General features: G+C 39.5%; 1 protein-coding gene across 1 annotated transcript in view; it reads right to left on the bottom strand.

The window, feature by feature from the left end:
* Positions 1-18,086, bottom strand: part of LOC308706830 (alpha-tectorin-like) — a gene marked incomplete at both ends in the record, with an annotated part of 40,856 nt that overhangs the window by 13,138 nt on the left and 9,632 nt on the right. Inside the window, 23 exons of the mRNA XM_081392696.1 lie at positions 1,578-1,663; positions 1,746-1,857; positions 7,666-7,828; positions 8,022-8,267; positions 8,443-8,603; positions 9,523-9,707; positions 9,828-9,947; positions 10,047-10,318; positions 10,805-11,094; positions 11,184-11,372; positions 11,876-12,085; positions 12,357-12,562; positions 12,731-13,289; positions 13,368-13,972; positions 14,077-14,641; positions 14,741-15,324; positions 15,595-16,174; positions 16,261-16,407; positions 16,496-16,749; positions 16,901-17,054; positions 17,139-17,234; positions 17,362-17,640; positions 17,844-17,986. Of these exons, the coding sequence (XP_081248822.1) occupies positions 1,578-1,663; positions 1,746-1,857; positions 7,666-7,828; positions 8,022-8,267; positions 8,443-8,603; positions 9,523-9,707; positions 9,828-9,947; positions 10,047-10,318; positions 10,805-11,094; positions 11,184-11,372; positions 11,876-12,085; positions 12,357-12,562; positions 12,731-13,289; positions 13,368-13,972; positions 14,077-14,641; positions 14,741-15,324; positions 15,595-16,174; positions 16,261-16,407; positions 16,496-16,749; positions 16,901-17,054; positions 17,139-17,234; positions 17,362-17,640; positions 17,844-17,986 (6,206 nt within the window). The remainder of the gene's footprint in view (positions 1-1,577; positions 1,664-1,745; positions 1,858-7,665; positions 7,829-8,021; positions 8,268-8,442; positions 8,604-9,522; positions 9,708-9,827; positions 9,948-10,046; positions 10,319-10,804; positions 11,095-11,183; positions 11,373-11,875; positions 12,086-12,356; positions 12,563-12,730; positions 13,290-13,367; positions 13,973-14,076; positions 14,642-14,740; positions 15,325-15,594; positions 16,175-16,260; positions 16,408-16,495; positions 16,750-16,900; positions 17,055-17,138; positions 17,235-17,361; positions 17,641-17,843; positions 17,987-18,086) is intronic.

The raw sequence follows: 18,086 nt of genomic DNA, 5'->3' as shown, positions 1-18,086 counted from the left end.
TGAATGTACAGCATGAAACCTGAACATTATGAGCTGATCATATCTATTGGCTCTCAGTGAATCTCAAACCTCATGCACAAAAGAAACACACTGAAGAGGATGAATATTGATTATTAATTATTCCCTAAACAAACTGATTAGCATCTCATTAAATTGAAATGGAGACAACTCTGACCCAAATGTTCATCATAAGCTTTTGTGTGTCAGGGTAAATGGATGTGCAATGAAACATAAGCTTTTGTACATCTGACCCATTTAAAACCTGCTATACTGAATATACCGGCTAAACTCCAACATGACACACCAGGCCAAAGAGTCTTTCACATGTTCAGCATTTTAACCCTTAGAGACCAGCTGGAACACAATCAGTATATTTTACAGGTTACACATATAAGCAGTTCATACTTTATATTACTTTATACTTTATCAAACTTATCTAATAGCTCAAATATTTATCTTAACACGTTTGACAGGAATTTGCGATCTGAATCGCACAATATGGCCATTGAATTCTGACATACAGTATTGCTGATTGTTTATGATCAAATGTAGAAGTATTTGATTTGTAATATTTTGTTGTCAAAGTCTAAACAGGTTTAGTAATAGAAACACTTTCACACAACATTCAACAATATGATATTATTAATAATAATTTTAACTTTCAAAAATATAAACAGTTTTATCAGAATGTTGCATAAATGCAGCAGTGGGTCTTAGTGGTCAACAGTTATTAATGTTATTAATGTGCGCTCACACGAAAGGATCAATCGAGGACAGTGTCAGAGGACTGCCTGAATGTGAACTTGCTCTCTGTCCTACAAGCTCTTCAATTTCTCTTTCTCTTCACATTCTATGACTGAAAACTAAAACAACACAAGAAGTTTTTTTGGCATTCTGAACACTGACTGAACCTTATCTCATTTTCTGCTCTAAAGAGAACAATTCAACCAGTTCTGCAACATTCTTCAAAGAACTGAAAGTATAGCAATACTCTTCTCATGTATATAATCATAGCATCATGGTGGAAAATAAGTAAAACAACTGCAAAGATAGCAGTAAAAAGATAATGTTATGATCTTTATCATACTTTTACTTAACTAAAATGATCACAAAAGGAAAAAATACACTTTGAAGCCAACCATCAAATGTATTTATTGTTTTCCTTGTTTAGATATTACAGACCTTTTTCTCGCCTTATACAAAAATAAAAAAATTACAACAATTTTTAGGAAAAGAAAGTCATATTAGTTAGTTGTCTACAAATTACAGTATCACAATTTTCCACAGAAAGGGAATGACCAAATTATGTTTTTGCATTATTTGAATAAACATGAATCTGATGGCCTTTGTTGTTGCAGCACATTCCCTCAAGTAATACAGAATGAATGTACTATATAGAAAAAAAACATCAATTATTAAATAATAATTCCTTTATTAGGCCACAAGAAATATCATTAATTAAATAAAGAAACGTTTAGAACCCACAACCAGTATAGCATCAGTTCCACATTAATTAAAACTACTCTAGACAATATGCATATAAATGTTTTGGTACTAAACTAAAAGTGTGTCAGGACACTCATCAGAGGAACAAGTATCAGCATCAGAGAACCACACAGACAAGAAGCCTCAGATACCTTCACTTGTTCTGGGACCCACTTATCTGTGAACAGGGGATATAATGAAATGCAGTGAAATATAATGTATTTACATAGAAGCCTTTATTTACAAATGATTAAAATCACCTGTGTTCCCTGTGTTCCCTTCAGACAACACCAGAGGACCCATGGATATAGAAGCACTGTCATGGAAGTCGAGAGACCTGCCCTCTCTCCGCCGCTGTCCAGAAGAACAGTCCTAATAGAGAAAAGAGCAAAATCCAGCTGTGAATCCCTGTTAAATATCATTAAACAAGAAGATAAAGGAGAGCACAACGTCTCCAGAAGAGGGCAGCCTTGAACAAACACGAAACAAAGAGTTGCAGAAAGTCTCCAGACAGTCACTGTTATTTTTGCGGCTGGCTGCGTCTGTGTTATTTAATGTGTTTCACGCTAATTTGCCCTGTTTAGTAAATTTGACCTTAAATCTTGAAACTCACCAACCTTACTTGTCTTAGTGTTTGATCAACAAGGGTTTATAAACTGCAGATTTGAAAACCTTTACATGTATCATTTACCCACCACATTTTACTATAGATACTCCACATACTGTATACACAGACAGACAGACCCACTGGCTAATATAATTGATAAATTAGGTTGATATTCAACACAGAGGGCCCTATCTTGCACCCAGCGCAATTGACTTTGTACACCGACGCATGTATCATTCCTATTTTGCACCCGCGCAAAGCGCGCTTTTCCCTCCACAGAAGCACGTCGGTTAACTAGGAAATACACTTGCGTTCATTGGGCGGTTCAGCGCAAAGAGGAGGCGTGTTCCAGCGCAAACGTTCCTTCATGCTATTTTGCAGGTTTAGAAAACAATTGCGCTACTAACCAGGAAAAAATTGTTTAAAGTCAGTGGCGCGTTGCGCATGTTATTCATATGCTATTTTAAGGGCGCATGCTTGGCCATAATCAATGTAGCGTGTGCACAACGCGAATGCACTTTGATTCTCTCATCTACACAGAAGCAGCAGTTTTCATTTTTGCAAATCATACATTATTACGATAGATAGTCAAGTCAAGTCAAGTCAACTTTATTTATATAGCGCTTTTCACAATACAGATTGTATCAAAGCAGCTTCACAGTATTAAATAAAATAGTACATCAGTGTTTGTTTCTGGTGTATAACATCCACGTTTGGTAAAGCAGATCAATAGCACTGTTGAATCGATTAATCAATTTAAGTATCCCCAACTGAGCAAGCCAAAGGCAACAGTGGCAAGGAACCCAAAAACTCCATCAGGTGACCTAATGGAGAAAAAAAAAACCTTGGGAGAACCCAGGCTCAGTCGGGGGCCAGTTCTCCTCTGGCGTTTATGAAGTAGAGACCGGATTTAACTGTAAGATTAAAATATTATATGAATGCCTGGCTGAAGAGATGCGTCTTTAATCTAGTTTTAAACTGGGAGAGCGAATCTGAGCAACGAACAGTATCAGGAAGGCTATTCCAGAGTTTTGGAGCCAAATGTGAAAAATGCTCTCCCTCCTTTGGTGGATCTGGATATCCTAGGTATGACCAAAAGCCTTGAATTTAGTGATCTTAAAGAGCGCGATGGATTATAGGGCGATAGAAGATCCGTTAAATAAACTGGAGCTAAGCCGTTTAGGGCTTTATAAGTCAGTAGCAATACCTTGTAATTAATACGGAACTTTATAGGTAACCAATGTAGTGATGATAAAATTGGTGTTATATGGTCAAACTTTCTTGATCTAGTAAGAACTCTAGCGGCGGCATTTTGGACTAACTGTAGCTTGTTTATTGAGGATGCAGGACAACCAGCTAATAAAGCATTACAGTAATCTAGTCTCGAGGTCATGAATGCATGAACTAACTTTTCTGCATCAGAAACTGATAGCATGTTACGTAACTTAGCAATATTTCTAAGGTGAAAAAAGGCTGTTTTTGTAACATATGAAATATGATTTTCAAAAGACAGGTTGCAGTCTAATATAACACCCAGGTCTTTTACTGTAGAGGATAAAGTAACAGGACACCCTACTATGTTAAAGTTGTATTGTAAGAGGTTTTGTGGGCGGTTTTTTGAACCGATAAGTATTACCTCTGTCTTATCTGGATTTAATAAAAGAAAATTGTGCGTCATCCAATCTTTTATATCTTTAACACACTCTGTCAATTTGGATAATTTAGCATTTTCATCCGGCCGTGATGAAATATATAGTTGAGTGTCATCAGCATAACAATGGAAACTAATTCCATGTTTCCTTATAATATTTCCAAGTGGCAGCATATATATTGAGAATAATAGAGGGCCTAACACAGATCATTGCGGCACTCCATAGTTTACTGGAGTTATGATCGATTTTTCTCCGTTTAAATAGACAAAATGGTAGCGGTCAGATAGGTATGATCTGAACCAGCTTAATGCTTGTCCTTGAACACCGGTATAGTTTTGTAGCCGATCTAAGAGTATTGTGTGATCTATAGTATCGAACGCAGCACTAAGATCAAGTAAGACTAGTATTGAGATACAGCCTTGGTCAGAAGCTAAGAGTAAATCATTTGTGATTTTAACAAGCGCAGTTTCAGTGCTATGGTGCGGCCTGAACCCAGACTGAAACTTTTCATAGGTGTCATTTTCTTGCAAGAAAGAGCCCAGTTGGGCAGACACAACTTTTTCTAATATTTTGGACATAAAAGGAAGATTTGAAATGGGTCTATAATTTGCTAGGTTATTTGGGTCTAATTGTGGTTTCTTAATGAGAGGTTTTATAACTGCCAGTTTAAATGTTCTTGGAACATGACCTAAAGATAAAGACAAGTTAATAATATTGAGGAGAGGCTCTTCCACTATAGGTAACACTTCTTTCAATAGTTTAGTTGGTATGGGATCTAATAAACATGTTGTTGTTTTAGAGGAAATGATAAGTTTATTTAACTCTTTTTGTTCTATAGTTGTAAAGCACTGTAATTGTTCTTGCGGGGTGATAATCGAGGCTGAATTATAAGGCGCGATTGAAGATTGAACGTTTACAATTGTGGATCTGATGTTTTCTATTTTCTCAGTGAAAAAATTCATGAAATCATTACTACTAAACTGTAACGGAATATTTTGTTCAGGTGACGCCTGTTTATTTGTTAGTCTAGCCACGGTGTTAAATAAGAACCTAGGATTGTTTTGGTTATTTTCTATTAGTTTGCGGAGGTGCTCAGCCCTGGCCGCTTTTAGGGCCTTTTTATAGCGTGACGTACTGTCTTTCCAAGCGATTCTAAAAACCTCTAAATTAGTTTGTTTCCATTTACGCTCTAAATTACGAGTTTCTCTCTTTAGAACACGAGTAGTATTGTTGTACCATGGTGCTTTAATTTTCTCTCTGACCTTTTTTAGTCTCATAGGTGCAACAATATCCAATTTTCCAGAGAGAATGGTGCTCATAGTGCTGGTTAGTTCGTCTAGTTCATCTGTTTGTTTAGGTTCAGGCAGCAGCTGAGACAGATCCGATAAGCAATTTGAAAAATTATCTATGGTGGATGGAAGGATTGTTCTGCCTAATCGATAACGCGGCGCAGCATGATATATTACCGGGGTACGTAATATGCAAGTTACCATGTAATGGTCAGTTACATCATCACTTTGCGGAATGATATCTATATCGGTTGGATCGGTTCCATGTGATATAATTAAATCGAGTGTATGATTAAAACGATGAGTTGGTCCGGTAACGTTTTGCTTAACCCCAAAGGAGTTTAATAAGTCTATAAACGCAGCCCCTAACGTATCATTTTGATTATCTACGTGTATGTTAAAATCTCCAACAATTAATATTTTATCGACATTGACCAATAGATCTGAGAGAAAATTTGCAAATTCTTTTAGGAAATCAGCGTAAGGCCCTGGTGGTCTATATACGGTAGCCAAGGCTAAAGATAATAGGGATGTTTTTCTAACATCTAAGAGCGTAACATTTAGTACAAGTACTTCAAATGAAATAAACTTATAACCCGTTTTCTGAGTAACATTGAGAATATCTCTATAGATAGTTGCAATACCGCCGCCACGACCAATCAGACGGGGCTCGTGCTTATAGGAGTATCCTGATGGAGTAGACTCATTTAAACCGAAATAATCATTTGGTTTAAGCCAGGTTTCAGTAAGGCAAAGTACATCGATGCTATTGTCTGTGGCTATTTCATTTACAATAACTGCCTTAGGTGCGAGTGATCTAATGTTTAAAAGACCTAGCTTTAGAAATTGTTTTTGTTTACTAATAGCAACATTTTCTGTTTTAATAACAATTAGATTTTTCCTAGATCCTGCAGTAGATTTATTATTTGATCGCACTAAACGAGGAATAGACACAGTTTCTATGCAATGTTCTACACTAGTATTTATATCAGTTAATTTGGTGCAGCAGAGACTATGATTTGGACTTTTGGTTACTAGTCAAAAGGTATTTAACATTTTGGAGATGTTATCTGACAGAAGATCCGATCCGAATCTGTTTGGGTGTAAGCCATCAGCACGGTAAAGCCTAGGACGCTCCCAAAACAGATTCCAATTATTTACAAAGAGCAGTTTCTGCTCATTGCACCATGACGTTAACCATTCATTTAGCGCGAATAATCTACTAAACTTGTCATGTCCTAGACGGTACGTGGGAAGCGGTCCTGACACAATGATCGTTATATCAGGCGATGTGCTGCGTACCGTATCGATCAGATTCCTGAAGTCTTTCTTCAGAACTTCCGTCTGGCGCAGCCTGATAGTTTACGGAGTAGACGAGGTCGGAGTCAGCGGGTTAGTAACATTAATCTCTGATTTGTGAGCATCAGCGCGTGATGTTTCAAGAGCCAAACGCCGGTCTCTCAGCTTGGCCTGTCTCACTAAAAGGTCGTGGATCTGTTTCTCAACAGCTTCCAGCTCAGACTGTACCGCGTGCAGCTCAAATGTGTCCTCACCTGCACCAAAAGGTAGACTACATACATCTGATATATTCGCCATTTTAACAGATGGACAGAAAGTTAGCAACGACACTACCAGTGATGCTATCAATTAATACTAATTTCTGACAAGCGTCTTAGATATAATCCGTCTTTTAAGTGGTACGGGTGTAGAGTAGACGCACGATAGGTGAAAAATGTTTGTAAGTGAGTGTTGAGAAGACGCGTTCAGCCGTGATCCCCGGGAGTAACCTATAAGAGTATCCAGCGTTGGATCACTAACAGGCTTGAGACACGTCTGCTCAACAGTCCGCGTTGTAACTATGAGGTTTGAGCAGTAGTGCTTCTCAGTGAGGAAAAGTAGAAAAATGTTTGTTGTAAGTAAGTTTAAAGAGTAAAATCAAGAATTATAAATCAAATCGATAGAGCTCCAAAGACAACAACGCGTTCAGACGCGACGCATCCGCATAGATAGATAGATAGATAGATAGATAGATAGATAGATAGATAGATAGATAGATAGATAGATAGATAGATAGATAGATAGATAGATAGATAGATAGATAGATAGATAGACAATTTATTATAAAAGCATACATCTAGCTTACACATTTACCCAAATTATCATACGCCTTTTTAACCGAAGTTAATTTGGGTGTGTTTCTCCATCCCCAACGTCCCTGACAAGAACGTCCGTCTCTTTGGCTGTGAACCGCTCCTGGCGCGCGCCTGGCAAATCCGCCGTTACAATAGGAATCCACTTTAGAACAAACGCGTCTGCTCTTAAAGGGAATGTGAGATGACGCTCTGATTGGTTTATTTCACGTTACGCCCAAACCACACCTATGAATAATGAAGCTACTTCAGACCGACCCCTTTTAGATTTGCGCCGGGCGCAAGAGTCATTTATCCCGCCGGGAAAATAGCAACAGCGCCAAGACCCGCCCACAAAGTTACTTGCGCTTTGACACTTGCGTTTCAGATCGTTAAAATAGGGCCCATACAGTGAAAATGTATTTCACAATACAAGTACTAAACCTACTCTTGAAAATTTAACATTTTAATTTCATGAACTATGAGAGGTTTTGTACACTCACTGTTGAGCAGCGATTGCTTGACAGAAGGCAAAGGTGAACAGCACAGTGCAGGTAAAGCTTAGTGGAGTTTGCAGTGAAGATAAACATCCTGAAGGAGAAACGGCTGGATGTCGAGACGCCGTTCTGCAGCAGAGCCACTGTGTCGTCATTTGGATTGGGACACCTGAGAATATCAATAATGACAAATTCTTTCACTTTTGTATGAACTGTTTCAAATGATCTCATGCTTTAGTTCTGAAATACTGAAAGACAAAGCATGTAAGGCAATGCTAAAAGTTTCATGATTATTATTTATTCAAATGCTACATTGAGTAAAAGCTATAGGCTTAAAATAATAGAAAAAATCCCTGCTTTACTCTGAAAGGATGAGATCCCAGCGGAGGCTGTAATCAGGATCATTCACAGGTGTAGCCCAACACGTGTCCATCACCAGGGCAAACTGGCGGCTGTCGACCCCCTCAACACGAACTTCCACATGCATCTCCTGGTCGAGCTCTGCATCCACACGACCAGTGAAGGGCCGGGTAAACTCATCATCCTGATATGGAATCATCCGGACCTGATATCTGCCTTCACCAGCGGGAAGAGTCCTGTGCACAATGCTGATGAAATAATGGATAGATCTGTGTGAAAACCTCTTTGTTTTATGGGTAAAATTCTGCTTTAGGAGTAGCATATATTAAACACAAACACACAATATTCAGTTTTGGTGAACTACTCCTTTAATAACGGTAGCGTTGCTGAAATCAGAATTTGTATTTGTATTAAAATTCGCACCTCTCCAGGGGGTTGATTTCCACATTCATGGAAAGTGTTTGTGATTGAGGATAAACACAGCTGAAAGAAAGCTTCAGGATTTTATCTCTGCTGATGATGAGATCTTCTGACCTCGGTGTCCCCCGAATAAAGTTATCATAGATGAAGTGGGTGCCGTTAGCCTGTAGACAACAAATATAACATTTTGTAATTTAGCCTAAATTGAGTTCAAGGTATTTAAAAAGGCAGCAGTCATTTGCACTACAGCAGTATTTACCTTGCTCTAAGTAAAAAAAAAGTAGTTAGATGCTATTTATACTTAGTGCAAATAGTGGCAGATACTAAATTGCACCTTATGTTGTAGTAATACTATTATAAAACAGTCTGCGATAATAAAAAAATGGATGCTACCTCACTAAGACATTACTTGTCTATGTCCCTAAAGCCCACACTACACCTACTCCTGACCCTATCATATTGAACCTGCTGATCAGTAAAGGTCCTCGAAGGTCCAGGAAGAGAGCCATGGTTTTGAGTGTGGTAATAAGAGCTGCATGTGTCGCGTCAATGTCTCAGCCCGTCCAATCAACGCGAAGACTCAACATCCAATTTAAATTACAGGCAAATTAAAGACCTGTTGAAAACTTTATTCCTACTATTAAATACCTGTTGGATGGAGTTAGTGTAAGTAGCCTCTACCTAAACATGCACTTGGAGTAAATATAAACTTTTTTTTTGTTACTCAACATTATACATATCATTAAAAACTACAAAGCCCAAAATGTATCAGTCAAGGGCTACAAATTGAATTTTTAGAATGTAGAATTGAAGAAAGTGGACACAAGTTCCAGTGTCTTTTGTGGCATTATGTTGTGTATCCTTCCCCACTGAATCTCTTTGAGACTTTAAGAAGTCTATAGGGAGGTCTGTTTGGGCCCTTAATTTTGTATTTACAGATTCAGTATCCTTACAGACCTTTCTACAGACTTCTCAAAGTCTCAAAGAGATTCCCCAAGTGTTCAGATCAAACTCTGTTGGTTCAATCAGACACTACAAATATTTAGATTGTGTATTGAATAGATTATACATAGTTAAACCTACCACAAGATTTGTACCACAGATGTGTTCATCGTTATCAAAATGGAATTCCACTCTGCCATTCCGGACCGTTCCTTTGCAGCTGGGATCATTGAGGTGTAAGACATCAGCTGGAAAACCAGCCTCAAAGAGCTGACAGCGAGACACAAACATGGAGCCAGAGCTGCTTTCACAGATTTCTGAGAACTCTGAGAGGGGATAAAAGACAAAAGATTGTCAGAATTGTTAAAAAAGAAAAAATCAACTAATGACCGAAAAAAATATATATATTTTTTTTTTTTTTGTTGTTGTTGTTGAATGATACCAACCAAAAGAGTCAGGTTGTGGTCTGGGTTGGTCATCATTACATAAACAGCCATAAACACCATTTTTCTTCCCACACCATTCATCCTCAGAGCAGCTGAGTTTAGAACAGCGATCTCTCACATCTAAGAGGAGAAGCACAGATAGATTTAATACAACACAACAGAGTCAGAACTTAACATTCTGGTCCCCTGAATGAGTATTGCTCTGTGATTTTGACTTACCGCACCGCAGAATCGAGCGCCATTCTGGGATCTGTGTCTCCAAGATGGCACAAGCTGTCTCATAGGCCTCAACAGCTGAACATAGCATGCCATTTGCACGTGTGTAGAGACACAGATCATACACACAAGAGTAGAAGTAAGGTGCCGGGTCAACGTGAAGATGGCAGTTCTGGAAGGGGCCAGTGGTGTTGGTGATAATACTACAGAGATCAGAATACCTCTGTCTGTGTGGACACTCATCAACATTACCGGTCTGGTCTCTGGCACCACAGCTGAAGAATACAAGGAAAATTCAGGTCAATTATATACTTATACTATTTTATCAGAGAGATTTTAATTTGTACACTGAGAACTCAACACAATACTAAAAGTAAACAAAAGCAAAGTAGTAAAATTGAACATTAGCATGAAATCAATATTTGGAAGCCTTTCTCTTTATCTCTTTATTTGTAAAATTGCAAATATGTTAAATGTATGCAGTGTTTCATTCTGTCAGCAGCAAATAATTCCATTTCACTCCATGCATTCGATAGAGGCTTTAATAGCAAATGATTTACATTGCTTTCAAGACATACATTTCATCAGTTCATCTACTCCCTGGGAATCAAATGATGGCCTTGCATTGATATTGCCATGCCCTACTGTTTGAGCTGCAAGAACTCCACAAATCACATTAACCTTTTTCCCTGTCCACCACTCCATCAAAACAAACCTGAGACACATTTTTGGATCACAAACAACCAGGTAAAAATTCTTACCCTGGAATGCTGGTGTCTGATTTCCAGCTGTGACCAAAGGAAATGTCATCAGAAGCGAGTTCTCCACTAGGCAGCACTTTGTCATCCGCAGGTTTACCATTGAAATTCCCACACATTCCACATAGAGATCCAGAGAATCTTTCACTTACTCTGACTAGAAGGCTGCTATGTCCATCAAAATGGACAATGAATTCATTGAATGCATTTAGAATCACAAATCCCTGCTCCTCGTGTACCTCTACAAGATCATTGATTTGATAAGTCGGTGTGTCAATAGCATTTCCATCAACCTGGAGGAGAATCAGAAAATTTAAACATAAGAAAAGAGAAAAAAAGTGAAATATGTATTTATATTGGCATCAGTTAAAGTTTAACTTACCTTTACTCTCCTGTTCTGCCCAATACTGATGTGCTTATGTTGTTCATGCTGAGACAACCAAACATCCACTGCAGACACAAATGACACCACCATGTTCCCCCGGTGCCTGTTGGTGGCGACCACACGGAACTGCAGGTCACTGTCCGTAACATTACCACAGGTCTGGGCAATCTCATACGAACACGTTCCCTGGTGAGATTAACACAATACACTTATGCCCAGTTTCATAGCCAAGGTTTAAGCCTAGTCCCAGACTAAATGCATGTTTGAGCTGTTTTAACTGAAAGCAATTTGCACTGACATGTCATAAAATTGACATAAAATTTTGACTCAAGATACACACACTAATGTTGTTTTTCTACGGCAAGTTTATAAAAGCTACTTAAATGTCCTTTTTAAACTAAAGCCTAATTCTGTCTTAATCTAAGCCTTGTCTGTGAAACCAGGCCATAGTCTTCATTATTTCGTTCACTTTCCTTCCATAAATATCTTCATATATATATATTCTATATAAATTCATAAATATATGAATATTCTTCGATTTATGAAATCCATTTAAATCCATAAAATAGATATTCTAAAACCAATAACCATCCTTAGAATAACATTTTTTTGTTTAATTTGTCTACTGGTACACAAAACAACAGTTAAGGTAATTGTCTACAAAAAAACAGCAGTTTACCAGTTTATACCTGAAAGTGGGCCACAGCCCCATCAAAGGTGATGTAGTGGGGGTCGCCCCAGACTGTGCATGTGGACATTGGACTGAAGCAGTCACGACGTCCATTTCTGACCGCACACTCCATGGCCGCTGGGCAGAAAGATGCAGTGCAGCGTAGATCATTTGGAGCAAAACACTGACAGCGTTGAGAGCATGTTGAATCCCAGAACTGTTCACCAATCTACAAAATCAACAATGTCAAAGAAAATATACTTTACATTTCCATAACATAACATCAGTGAGTATTTTTACATACAAAAACAATCATGATATAGCCATGTTTTTAGGAGTATGTATAACGATTATACAATCTTTGTACCATGGCATCACCACAATGGTTTTAAGTGTTTAAGATGATTTATGGAACCATGATACACTAAGGCTATGCTTCCCCTTATCCAATGCTCTATATAATAAGGCTCAACATGTAAACATTATATTTTAATCCTCACATGATAGTAGAATCCATCATATAAGCAGCCACATTGTTCCACTGGTACACAGAGTCCTCCACTTCTCACAAATCCCTCATCACAGAAACAACCTTCTGAGCATGTGTGTTCACAACTAGCATCGATGCTGCTGGCGCACGTGTGGCCACAGTCTGTTCCACACACCTCATAATGACTGTTTGGGATGTTTGATGAGCAGTCCATGACTGGCAATGTAACAAAAAATGTACACGAAATATAAATAAATCAATAATATGTACACTATAAAATATTTGAGATTAAATGAAAACACCTTGAATAAGGGAAATAAATAAACATTTAGTTTAATTGCACTGGTCTTTTTAAAATTCTCATCCACATCTCCAGTCACTTACCACACGATGCAAGTTCTCTCCAGGGGTAGACGATGGCATTGACAGACTGACAAGCACTCACATAGGATTGGGAAGAGCGACACAAGACATCATTATGGTTCCCAGAGATGCACACATCAAATACACAGTTATCAAAGTAGGCTTGTGGATCTACAGAACCATGACAGAAGCTAAAGGGGCCCTGATTGTCTCTGATGATCCCACACAAGGCTTGTGAGATCATAGTTGTGCTCCCATCGTGGCAATTATCAGGACCTTCAGGAATATTGCATGGCATGTTGTCATCAACTATCCATTCTGCACCAAACTGGTCTGCTGAAGGTGCCAGAGCACCTGAAGGAGTGAGGAAGTCATCCTCCGGATGGCCATTAAAGTTACCACAGATGCCACACATAATTCCACTGTAGTCTCCTGGCACAACAATGTTTACCACCCAGGAACCACCATAAATGACACTAAAACCAAAGTCAGTTGAGACATAGACAAACTGTCCTGTGGAGTAGACAGACACTCGACCAGAGTCAAGATAGACAGGGAGGTTTCTGATCTCTTCATCAACCTAATTGAAGAAAAAGTTGAGCTTGTTTATTCACCCATTCTTATCAATAATTACATTGATTACAGTGGACTTGCTTACCTTAACAGCAGAATAACCATTCATGTCCTGTGACATGTGCACAAGATGACCAGAGACATTGACAAAAACTTCAACAGTTATTGACACAGGCCATCCATTCCATGCTTCATTTCTTGCTTCCACTTGGAAGTGTGGTAGTCCATGAGTATCATTACATACTGTGGCCAGCACATATCGGCATGTGCCTTGAAAGTCAAAGTAGGTTCTATCAAAGGACATATAATGTGGATCTCCAGCAGCATAACAGCTACCTTGTGGACGAGGATGGCAGCCATACTCCCCCTCCACCACACTGCAGATTTCTTGGTCACTGCAAGATGATGGTGTGCAACGGACATTTCCAGTGATACCATCACAGACACACTGGAACTGGCACTCTTCACCATGCCAGAACTGTTCTCCAGGCTGCCGATAACGGCCATCATAGTGGCAGCCGCAACCAGTGGGGGGAACACAGCGATCTCCATCCAGCACTAGTCCATCATTGCACTGACATCCCCCCTGGCATGGCAGAGCGCACTGGAAGGGAAACGAGAGGCTAGGGCAGGACGCAGGACAGGATGTGCCACACAGTTCAAAATGGGTATTTGCTGGACAGTTGGGATCTGGGATAATTAAAACAAAACAGGATGGAAAATGAATGATCAGAATTTTGAAGAAGATATATACTTTTAATTCTGAAAATCTTATCACATCACAAGATACTAACCACAGTGGGTGATAGTCCTCCACTCTCCAACTGCAATGCCATTCTGTTGGCATTGTAGTGTGTACCCTCGCAGGGCTTCACATAGAGCCTCCCTGGCACCCTCCGTCTGCTCCAGCATCTGAATGCAGTCTTCAATCCGCTGCAAAGGGTCTAGTGTTCTGCTGCACTCAGCAAAGGGTCCATCGTTCATTGCCATGATGCTGCAGAGCTCACTGAACTCGCTTCTGTTCTGATAAAGTCCTGGTTCCCAAATGTCAGCTGGATCCTCACAGTTGGCTGACAGGGATCCGTCACGCCAACTATCGGCAAATAGCTGGGAGTCATCCAGCAGGACCCCATCTGGGCTGTAGAATTCATCATCAGTATTTCCATTCAAGTTCCCACACAGACCTCCAAGTGTACCATTGTAAGTGGTTGGAGCCGTGATTCGGACAATGTGCGGCCAGTCAGCTCTAACGGTCACTCCAAAGTTTGTCTCCAACACGAAACCCCTCACACTACTGTGAAAGATGTGGATCTGACTTGAACCAACACTGATGGGAAGGCCAACCATCTGTCCATCCACCTGAGGACAATATAAAAGTTAATTGATCTAGCATATTAGTTTTAAATAATTTAGTTAAACTGCTCCAAATAAATGACAAGCTAAGATTCTTTAGCTAACCTGTACATTGCTACCTTCTCCTAATTCAATGGAAACATGAGTTCCTCCTGCCTCAAAATTCAGGAACCTGGAAAAGTCTTGAAGGCCTCTGGGTACTTTCTCCACTGTCAAAACAAAGTATGGCAGTTGGGATAGCCCCATCACTCTTGCAAGGGTCAGTCCACAAGCTCCTGGATATCTGAAAGTTTGTCCATCAAATGTATGGTATGAACCCAGGCCTTCAACCGAACAGGTAGCATAACTGATGGGTCGGCAGCCCCTCACACCATTATGGAGTCCACACACCTCTCCTGGACCACACTGGTACTGATAGCAGACCATTGACCCTGTACTGCAAACACATTGTCTCCCACAGTCCTCGTCCAACACTACTGACTGTCCCTCAGAGTAATAGAAGCCCTCAAATGTGCAGCCACAGTTCGCTTCAGGCACACATTGTCCAGCACTGAGGATGTACCCATCATCACAAATACAGCTCTCCTGATTGGGCAAGGGACAGTTTATTGGGGCAGCTGGGTTACTGCAAGTTGCAGGGCAGCTTGTTCCATGAGACTCAAAATGACTGCGCTCAGGGCATATGATTTCTGGAAATGGAAAGCAGAAAAAAGAATATGCATCAAACTCTGGATCTTTTAATTTGCACAAATATTTCAGTTACATTAAAGGAACACGCCGACTTTTGGGGACTTTAGCTTATTCACCGTATCCCCCACAGTTAGATAAGTCCATACATACCTTTTTCATCTTTTCAATATCTAACTCTGGGGGATACAGTGAATAAGCTAAAGTCCAAAAAGTTGTCGTGTTCCTTTAAGCTGATTGCCAGACTTACTTATAATAAATATGGCACTTACCACAAAAGCCTGGTTGTCTCCACTGTCCAAGTTGTACACCCTGCTGTTGGCATTGAGCAGAATACACATTGAGAGCCTGGCACAGAATAGGCTGGTAACCTCCTCCTAAGCAGAGATCATAGACACAGTTCTCTATGTAGGTCTGTGGTGAAAACACAGAATGGCAAGATGCAAAAGGCCCTGAAACGTCTCCCAGGATTCCACAGTGATTTGTGTCACTGTAAAGGCTCATTTCACTGCTGGTACAAACCGCACAAGCGAGACCTGTGCACCTGACATCATGGCATTCAGGATCTGTGTCCCCCTCTACCTTCCAAGAGTTGGCAAAATCAACATCTGAGCTCAAGATCTCCCCAGAGACTGAACGGAAGTCATCTTCAGGATGTAGGTTATAGTTCCCACAAAGACCACATGTGGCATTCTGATAGTCATACGGTACAGAGATGGTGACATAGCTATATGCATCATAGGTCACTAGGAGACCAAAATCTGTGCTGATGGCCAAGGAAAACCCTGACTGATAGACTTGGATGGATCCATTGTGGAGGGTGAATGGTGTTGCTAGAAAGGTCCCATTAACCTTGACAATGTTGACAAAAAAGAAATTAGGAAGATGGATGGGTGGCTGAACTCAACTCAACACTACAGCAATACAGTGATTATTACCTTTGCCTCATAATAGTGATCTTTGACCAATTCAATTTCTTCACTATAGACAAATACTCTGACCATCCGAGTCCATGACACATGAGTACTACCCCGATGCTCATTTTTCCCCTCAATGCGATAGTACGGCAAACCATTTCCACAAGCCTAAACAATGCCAAAAATTCAGAATAAGTAAAAGATTTTTTTTAAATCTGTTCTACAATAAATGGAAACCCATAGCAGAATTACTAACCTCCGACAGAACATATGTGCAGGTTCCTTGAAAGTGAAATATCTGATTGTCAAAGGTGTAGTAGTGAGGATCACCCGAGATGGTGCATGTTTGTCTCTGAATGTTCTGACAAGAGTATTGGAAAGCAGCTGGACGACAAGCTTGGGAATAAGTACAGGACTCAAAGCTGCACTGGATGCCACTTCTGGTACAGGTGCATCTCTGCTGACAGGTGGAATCACTCCAGAAGGATTCTCCCAGCTGCACTGGAAAACCTATAACAAAGAGTTTATGGATATAAACACCAAAAGTAATGTGTAATTACTGTAAGGCTTCACCTATGGCTCACTAGCATGATATAAGTCTTTAAGATATAGTCTTCCAGAAAATAGCAAATATTTCATACAATCAGAAAAGAGGTTTTACCATTAAACTGACAACCACGTGTTCCAGTGTCTGTTCTGAAGGCCCATCTGCCTGGCACATTGACATTGCTGCTGTATGGTAGGCTTGTAATGTCATTCTGGAGTGATCCAGTAATTGAGAAATGGTGACTTGAGTCGATGGTGTCATAACCAGCCTAATGATAAGGAAGACATTCAGATGTCTGATTATTTAGTCATAAACAGTTCAATACATCGTATCAATGTCATCTTGTGCCTACCTGTACATATCGTTGCGTTGGAGCGATTGCACCGTAGTTCATTACAACAAATGAGAGATGGCCATTTGAAATCAAAACCACTTGGAAAGATGTTTCCTTAAAAAAAGACAAATAATAATATTTTTTTTTTTTTGTAAAGCAAAAAAACATGTGGTATACCGATTTTTTTTTTTTTAAATGGGCACATGACGATCTCCATGGTATCAAAAATTGTTCTACTTACTGTTCCTGAATTGTAGTAGTATGCAACTCTATCCCATGTTGCAACAAAGACCCATGAAGCAGAGAAACTCAAGTCAGGGAAGTATTGGTTTATGTCTTGGGTCGCCTGTGTAAGGACACTGCCAGAGGTGTACTGTTGATATGAGATAACACCATTCCAACGGTTGTCAATATCTGTCCAGAATGGAGCAATGAGGTCTTTCCCTCCATAAGCTGGGAACTGGTATGGAGTGTAGCTGGACCATGCCCCGTCAAAAGTCAAGTGTCCATTGTTGTTAACCTGAAATAGAAGAGGACTGATTATCATGTGGAGGATACCTATAAAATATGCAAAATTATTTGCAACAGTATTTTAAACAGCAGTGAATGGCCATTTTCCCATTTACCTTTTCTCAAAGAGAGTTTATAGACATATGTATAAGATATTATACATATTATACATATACTCATGTTCCAATATCATTTCATATCAGATTGACTTACATAAATTTGGTTGTATGTTTGCCCAAAAAATATAAATGGCTGCTGGAGGTATATGACTGATGAACTTCCATCATCAATGCGTCCATTTACTGAGTCTCCAGTTCCAAATTGATAAAATTGGCTCGTAATATTGATGCCATTATCTGAGAGAAACACAAAACAGTATTGTACATTTATTAGTAGGCTACTGCCATATTTTTTTTATTTCATTTACCTTAATGTCCCCATCATAATATTTGCAAT

The sequence above is a fragment of the Scardinius erythrophthalmus genome (genome assembly GCF_964197995.2).
Source record: "Scardinius erythrophthalmus genome assembly, chromosome: 18".
NCBI classification, from domain to species: domain Eukaryota; kingdom Metazoa; phylum Chordata; class Actinopteri; order Cypriniformes; family Leuciscidae; genus Scardinius; species Scardinius erythrophthalmus.
The sequence above is the reverse complement of the archived record's forward strand: the minus strand, read 5'-3'. Positions and strand labels throughout refer to the sequence as shown.